Source organism: Rhinichthys klamathensis, unplaced genomic scaffold (genome assembly GCF_029890125.1).
Source record: "Rhinichthys klamathensis goyatoka isolate OS25496 unplaced genomic scaffold, OSU_Roscu_1.1 h1tg000330l_1, whole genome shotgun sequence".
Taxonomy (NCBI): Eukaryota; Metazoa; Chordata; class Actinopteri; order Cypriniformes; family Leuciscidae; genus Rhinichthys; species Rhinichthys klamathensis.
The window spans coordinates 806,850-814,744 of NW_026606845.1; the positions used below are offsets into that span (position 1 = coordinate 806,850).

A 7,895-nucleotide genomic window follows, 5' to 3' on the forward strand; every position below is an offset into this window, starting at 1 on the left:
AGAAAAACTTAAGAATGTGTGCTTCAGGGAGCAAGAGAGTTGGTACAGAGCTTTAAAAACATTATTTTATTGACACAAATACATGTAAATATTACAGATGCAGATTAATTGAATCATAGGTAAATAATGTTTAAAATGTTGCAGTGATCTTTAATGAGCTGAAGTATTCAACATGACATCAGCTATAGATATTAAACCTTTGGAGTCAGAGTCATATCTTAGCAGAAAAAAATATGAATTTATTGAGGTAAAAATGCATTTAAAAAAGAACACAAAATATCAAAGATCTTAGTGCAAATGTCATTTAAACTGGAGCAGATAGTCAAGTATTTACATAACTTCAGTTAACATATCGAATATTAAAATGTTACAGTACACAATGATGTAAACAGAAGTGTCTGTAGTCAGTCCTGGTCTCATTTTCCTACATTCTTATAGAGGATCATGGAAACGACCATCGCTGCAATCTGTGAAGAAGCAAATTAGGTGCAATATTGTTTTAAATCGTTTTTTTTTTACAGTAAAAAGAATCTGGATGAGTTGGTTACATGGCTTTTTTTAATGATTTTTTACTCTGTTGGTATTGTAAAACTACCAGTTCTTATGTTTTTATTTTAGTTGTGACGACTTTGTGGCAAATTTTGGTTATACAGATGTTTACATAAACCTCAATATCTTGTCCAAAGATGGTCTGTGGAACAAAAACTTTTTGAATTTTGAATTTTATGAAAAACTTTACAAATAATGTATTGATTAATCAGGATCATGACCATCGGTGTTAATGCACACAGACTTATCTGACTAAAGCTTTGCCAAGTATTCAGACCATCAATTCTATTGCATCACATACTGAGATTGATCATAATGATGTTTGACGTTTGTCTTTCGGTGCAAACGGCATATTAGTCTACATAGAGTGTGTAACGTGTAAGACTGAAGTAAATACCTCTAAAGCTGCGATTCCCAGAGCCACGCCAGCCAGCAGAACTGCGTTATCCTTGAAGAACTGCTCTAATGCCTTTAAACAGCCCACGACAGGCTACACAAAACACACACATCAATGCAATACCTACATAGACAATTATTCTTTCAATAGTTGATTCAGATACTGTGTTAATGTTTTTTCTCTTTTCAAAAGTTTTAGTGTTTTTTTTTGTTTTTGTTTTGCACATCATGTGCATCTTTATGCCCATGCAACATTTCTTCTTTTACCGTACCACAGCTTTGTTTCACTTTGCTGGCCTTAATGCACAATTACATGGTTGGTTGCATTTTATTACAGGCATTTACTGTTTGTAACCCACTGAGCCAAACCAATGTGTCTTTCATGCAAAAATGATATTGTCGTCTTGCTCATTAACTGGCTGAGTGAGTGACAAATGAATAGTCTGTGTTGAGGCTATACATGCATTACATTAATTTAATAAATTTCTGCTTTGAGAGTAAGTTTAGCTCAAAGCGTTCTGTAACATACTTCTCTTTCTGCTGCATTTTCATTACAGATTGGACTGTTTGTGCAACACGTGTCAGGATATGATGATGTTGTAGATACGAACGGAGAGTCCGTGAAGTCGGTGTAGTTGTTATATCCACAGCATTTCAGCTAGAAAAAACACATGCGCACGTTTGCATTATTTGGGATTGTAATGTCAGGAAACATAGCCAGAAATGGCAGCTATCATTAAACGCATGATGGCTGGTGTCGTACCTCATTCATAGTGCTATTCCAGACTGAAGTGAAACCGTCATCCTTTCCATAGTTGTCCTCAATGCTTGTAGCAACTTTCTGTCCAATCTCATCCAGAAATTTCTCAAACTGGAATGCAGTTAAAATCACATTCAGCCTCTGATTTCACAGTCACGTTCCATAATACTTATAAACACAGATTCATATAAGCCATACATGATTATGGAATCATAAGGAGACCATATAATGAGATGTATGTGGGTGTTAAATTTATTTTTGTACAGACTTAATAAGTCATTGTGGTTCTTAATGTGCTGTATTTTGTATTGCCAATATGAGCTTGGTCATGGAAAATGCGTTTATTCAAATTAATTTAAAGCTCACATCTTTTAAGGCTTAACTAATATTTTAAGCCCCTTCTATAAAACATCAGTACTCAGTATTTGTGACTACATAGGCTTTTTGAGTTTTGCATTTGTGTTTTTCAACTATTTCTGATGGCTCCCACGGTTGTGAAATATTTTGAAATACGGACATTTCTATAATGACTTTTCTATAAATTTGTCTAGATGTGTTAGAACTTGTTCTTTGTGGGTGCAATCTCAAATAAAAATGATTCTCAAAAATCCATATCCAATAATAATAATAATAATCTTGAAAAACCATCCAATTGGAGATGCATTGGTCAGAAGGTGTGTGAAGCCTGCTAGCAGTGGTAATAAATAAATAAATAATATAAAAGATGTATTAAGTAAAAAGATCATGTTTTACAAGAAAATTCTATTTCAGTCTTTCTACTTCAAAATATCCTGTAATTTCTAGCAATTTTTGAGTGAAAATTGTAAATCCTTCACCAGACTTTGTCAGTGTATATGTGCTTTTGTTGTGTTGAATCAGCTCTCTCACCAAAGGCTCGAAGACGATGAGCACGACCCCCGCCGCCACCTCCACGAGGAAGATGATGAGCACGATGATGAAGAACTAGGGAGACAGTCGAGAAATTTACTTAAACATCAATTTTGGGAGTGGAACCATTCAGGGGTGTTTCCCGAAAGTATCGTTAGCCAACTATGGTCGCAAGTTCTGTCGTTATCAGTATTCAACGAGTCGGTGCTTCCCGAAACCATCGTTCCAACGAACATTCACAAAAAGCATCACAAAGTTGTGTGTTTGAGCGACAGATCTCGAGCTGTGGTTAGAAGCAGAGTTTCTTGTTTGCCTGATATGTGGGCTCAATAAATCAGTATCTTGAGAAAGATAATCAAGCTGACATTCAGTACAACCTTTATCTTTTATTTATAATACATACAAATGTCATTTACGTGTTTTAGTTTGTCAAGAGATTTAAAGCGCCGTTTTTGAAGAGTGCGCATGTGCAAACGAGCTCTAGTGTGTAAGAACGAGCCTAATTGAATCTGGAAATAAAGCAAAATAACTGAGAAAAATGTAATTGAGTCCTCAGGTGCCATGTCTGTGATTTGTAGCAAAAATGCTGGTATTAATTAGATCTCAAATGATTAAATAAAATAAGTTATTACTCCTCCACGTGCGTGACATCATTAACCAATGTAGTTGAACGACCAATTTGCAACAATTAGGTTTCGGGAAACAGTCGTGACTAGCTAGTTGATTTCTTCAACGATGCATCGTACTAGGGAGATACATCTCTGTCCGGGAAACACACCCCAGAATGGCTTTATTTCTGTCAGACATCTACATTAGCTCCTAGTGAGAATTAAGAGAAGTTTAAAATGTTGAGGTTTTATTTTGGAAAAATAAATTTTAGTTTGAAGTCACAATTATGGTGATCAGTGTTCTAATATTTCAATGTCAACATTGCTGTGATTGTGTACGGGAAACGGGAAACACACCCCAGATCAGCTGTAGCTGACCCCATCTGAAGACTCACCGAGAGCAACATGCATTTGCTTTCCTTCATGGCTCCACAGCATCCCAGAAAACCCATGAGCGTCAGGAACGCTCCCACTCCGATCAGCAGGTATCCGATGTTTGCCAGCTGCGCCAGTTCGGCCGGCGCGTCTTCAATGTGGTCTAGAAACCCCAGAAGAGAGACTCTGTCCACCGCCACCCAGATGCCCACCGCCAGTATGGCCGCCCCTGCCAGCTGCAATGAGGAAGACGAGGACATGTGTCGTTTACAGCCTCAATAAAGGTGTGTGTGGAAACATGGGTGAAGGTGCTTTATCCTTGTCCTAGTTTGATAAGAGTTATGGTAAATCACTTTTAGATAGTCATCCAGTGAGGTCAGAGCTTTACGAATTAGTGGTTAAGATACAAGAGTGATTTGAGCTCTGAAGTCTTTTTGTAATTATATTAAAATAGATGTGTTAGTCACTGTCAAAGGAAGTCCTAAAAAATTGTTAGACGATGAAAATTTGGAAAAGTCAGTGCTCAAAAAAGTTGTTTTACTCACAAAGATGATGCCATTGAAGACAAACATCATGATTTTGAGAAAACCCTTACAGCACATTTTGGCAGATTTCCGTTAATCCTAAAAATAAAGAGGAAGAAGTTGTTTTAAGATTATTACATCACATATCCAATACTGTATCATAATGACGCTGTGAGAAAAAATGAGTTATTTTTGTTGGCTGGTTTAATAAAGAGCATTGTATTACAGTCATTACAAGTCGATTATATATATAGATTTACACACACACCCACACACTTTAATTCAGCAAGGAAACATTAAATTGATCAAGAGTGACTGTAAAGACATTTATAATGTTGCAAAATTATTCTATTTCAAATATATGCTGTTCTTTTGAACTTTCTATTCATAAAAGAACCCTGAAAAACAAAAAAAATTCACGTTTCCGCAAAAATATGAAGCAGCAGAACTGTAAAAGTTACAGTAAATACATTTATAAGGTTACAAAAGATTATATTTCAAATACAAACTGTTTTCAACATTGATAATAATGAAGGTTTTTTGAGCATCAAATCATCATATCAGTGATTTCTGAAGGATCATGTGACACTGAAGACTGGAGTAATGATGCTGAAAATACATCATAAAATTTGATCACAGGAATAAATTACAGTTTAACTTCTAGCCAGATAGGAAAAAAACTATTTTAGATTGTAATATTTTACAATATTACTGTATTTTTGATCAAATAAATAGCCTTGGTGAGAGTTCTTACAAATATCTCACCAACGCCAAACTTGTATATATTGTGACATGGACAGTAATGTAATTGGCACTTGTGCTTCAGTGTTCAGATCAGTAGCAGTGTGTGTTATCAGCAGCTTCTCTCAAATGATGTCAGAGCTGTAAAGAAGTCAACCATTAAAACACTAAGAATCTATAAAAACAAGGCTAGGCACATGAGATAATAGAAACCTGTGTCAGAAGAGACACAAACACCAGGAGGATATACAACTGTATCTGGTTCTGGGAAATGTTTGACTAATGCAATGATTCTGAAGAAGACTGTGTGTGTTCCTCTAAATGTGGTGAAGATTGCAGTGGGAGGAGGTTCTTTACCACAACTTTGATGGTATTCTCTATAACCCAGCGGTTTCTGACTCATTATGTGTGTGTGTGTGTGTGTGTGTGTGAGAGAGAGAGAGAGAGAGAGAGAGAGAGAGAGAGAGAGAGAGAGAGAGAGAGAGAGAGAGAGAGAGAGAGAGAGAGAGTGTGTGTGTGTGTGTGTGTGTGTGAATAGAGAAGCATTCAGAGTTTTTGAGATTTTACACTAACAGATCAATTAATCTTTCTCACTTTCTATTAGTTCGTTGCACAAACACAAATGTTTCCCTCTTCTTGCAAATCTACAACTAAATAACCTATAAATTCATTAGAAAAGATGAAATATTTAGAGTTTTAACCCTGAGAACCTCGTCACTGTTCACTCTATGCATGTCTCATTATATCTGCATTGTCTCCAGTGAAAGGGATGAAAGAACAGATCTTACCTGTCCACAGGTGGATGATGCTCTCAGGTGTGTGAGACGAGTGTGAATATTATTGCACGTCTCCAAGGTCGTGTATCTGCTGGGGGCGGGGCTTAAACACACACGCCTCATGATTCTCCAGAAAGACTTCCTTATGGATGAAGCTTTTATGGCATGAGCTGGAAGTCAGCTGATGATACAGTCATGGAAAAGTTACTTTTATATACTTGCGTGTTGAGTAGACCTTTGTGCGGTGTGAAGTGCAAGAAAATGTAGGCCACTGGCAGCAAACACAAAAACTTGTTTTATCAGCACCATCTGTTTACTTTACCAGATCATATTGCTTATGAGATCAAGGCCAATTAGCTTTACTAGAACTGAAAATATTATTGTCAATAATCTGCCTTATGTTGTCTATCTATCTATCTATCTATCTATCTATCTATCTATCTATCTATCTATCTATCTATCTATCTATCTATCTATCTATCTATCTATCTATCTATCTATCTATCTATCTATCTATCTATCTATCTATCTATCTATCTATCTGTCTATCTATCTGACTGTCTGTATGTCTGTCTGTCTGTCTATCTATCTGTCTATCTATCTATCTATCTATCTATCTATCTATCTATCTATCTATCTATCTATCTATCTATCTATCTATCTATCTATCTCTATCTATCTACCCAGATAGCAACATTGTTTCGGCCCAGATCCGGCCCACATCTGGCACTTGTGGGATGCGGATCTGGCCCACATGCAGCGTTGAATGACGGCCCTTGGGTGGCCCACTCCTGTTTGCCAGATCTGGGCCACAAGTAGGCCATAGCAATGCCACATGTCAGCCAAGAGCAAAGAAATAAACCAGAACTGGACCTTATCTGAGCCACAAAATCTGTGTATATTAAATATTAAGTAATTGCAGCCTTAATAAGCCTGTTAACAAGCAGAATCACTGAAGGAACGAAGAGAACAGAAAAGAGACTAGCAGAAAAACAAGAACTGACTTCAGACACAGTCTTAGATGAAATCACTTGAAGATAAAAGAAGACATTAAATCTCTGAAGATCTCAGCAGAGGAGGAATAAACAACTCCACAAACAGCATTACCAGCTTCACTTATTACTAAACAGACTGACTTTATTTCTTTCAGACTTCTACAGAAGTTTTTATTGAGAATTAACAGAGGTTTAACTCTGTGTTTCATTTGAAGTCACCATAACAGTGATTAGTGTTTCCATTAGTTGGGCTCTTAACTCTCAAAATATCTTTTGTCTTTTTTTGGCTGCTGTGACAGTGTGTCTAGTCAAACACATTTGCAGCAGCAAAGAAAGCTAAAGTGAAATGAGATCTGATTAAAATGGTTACCTGTTGATGGTTTTATAATCATCAAGAATTAACTTGATTCACTGATGTCTTTGGAATCTAACAATTGTGTTGATCTATTAATACACAGCATAATCCCAGTTTTAAATTAACTCTGCTCAGTGTTTATATGAGTCCACACTCAGAGAGTGTTAAATGAACACTGAAGCAGTGCTAAAGTCAATGAGATCGTTAAGTGATTAATTGAGTGATAATTGAGCATTATTGAAGACACCTGATGTTAATGCAGAATCACTGAAGGAGAAAATCGTAATTGGTATGTTACCATTATGGAGATCAGTGTTTGCTTAAGTTGGGCTGTTGACCCTTAATTCATGAACTTTAGATTTTGTTTGGCTGCTGTACCTGCCAGATGAACAAAGAGAAAAGGTGATATGATGGTGTTGGTTGTGTTTTAACATAATCAATAGTTGGCCTGAATCACTGAACTCATTGGGAGCATAATTTCAGAGTTAAATTTACCTTATGGATTATAACAGCACTGTCCTTGTAGAGTATGAATTTTTTTTAGCCTTTTCAATTAAGTCCAAATGATCAAATCAATTACAAAAAAAAAAAAAAAAACCTTCTAGAAAATATTTCAGGTAGGCACATACAGACATCCAAGAATTAGCGTATGAATCTCAACAGTGGTGACAAACAGATCACCTCTGAACATAAGCTCATTATTTATTCATGCAGCAATGCATGATGGGAGCCATGAATGAGATTCGATTGGTGGAATCTAGAATACACAGCAAAATGCTTTATAATTGTCACCATTGTTGAGATTCACAGGCTGATTCTTGATGTCTGTGTAAAAAAAAAAAGAAAAAAAGGTTTTGTATGAGATTAAGTTTTAAGAAATTATTTGGATTACATTGTAAAAGCTACAAATATGCTTTTCAAGGATAGT

General features: G+C 36.1%; 1 protein-coding gene across 1 annotated transcript; it reads right to left on the minus strand.

Annotated features, from left to right (window-relative positions):
- Positions 1-249: 249 nt before the first annotated feature.
- Positions 250-5,731, minus strand: tspan34a (tetraspanin 34a). Its single transcript, XM_056272063.1, has 8 exons — positions 5,630-5,731; positions 4,122-4,199; positions 3,597-3,812; positions 2,594-2,668; positions 1,709-1,816; positions 1,475-1,603; positions 947-1,039; positions 250-467 (listed from the first exon to the last, which is right to left on the minus strand). Exons 2-8 carry the CDS (start codon positions 4,176-4,178, stop codon positions 417-419), a joined length of 729 nt encoding a protein of 242 aa, XP_056128038.1. The 5' UTR covers positions 4,179-4,199; positions 5,630-5,731; the 3' UTR covers positions 250-416.
- Between the last annotated feature and the right edge of the window lie 2,164 nt (positions 5,732-7,895).

Bases quoted from the DNA above. Each gene is read 5' to 3' on its own strand.
- tspan34a (XM_056272063.1), bottom strand. From the start codon at position 4,178: ATGTGCTGTAAGGGTTTTCTCAAAATCATGATGTTTGTCTTCAATGGC. The intron at 2,669-3,596 runs GTGAGTCTTCAG...CTGTCTCCCTAG, and splicing joins GCAAATGCATGTTGCTCTCG to TTCTTCATCATCGTGCTCAT. The intron at 1,817-2,593 runs GTGAGAGAGCTG...ACTGCATTCCAG, and splicing joins TCATCGTCTTCGAGCCTTTG to TTTGAGAAATTTCTGGATGA.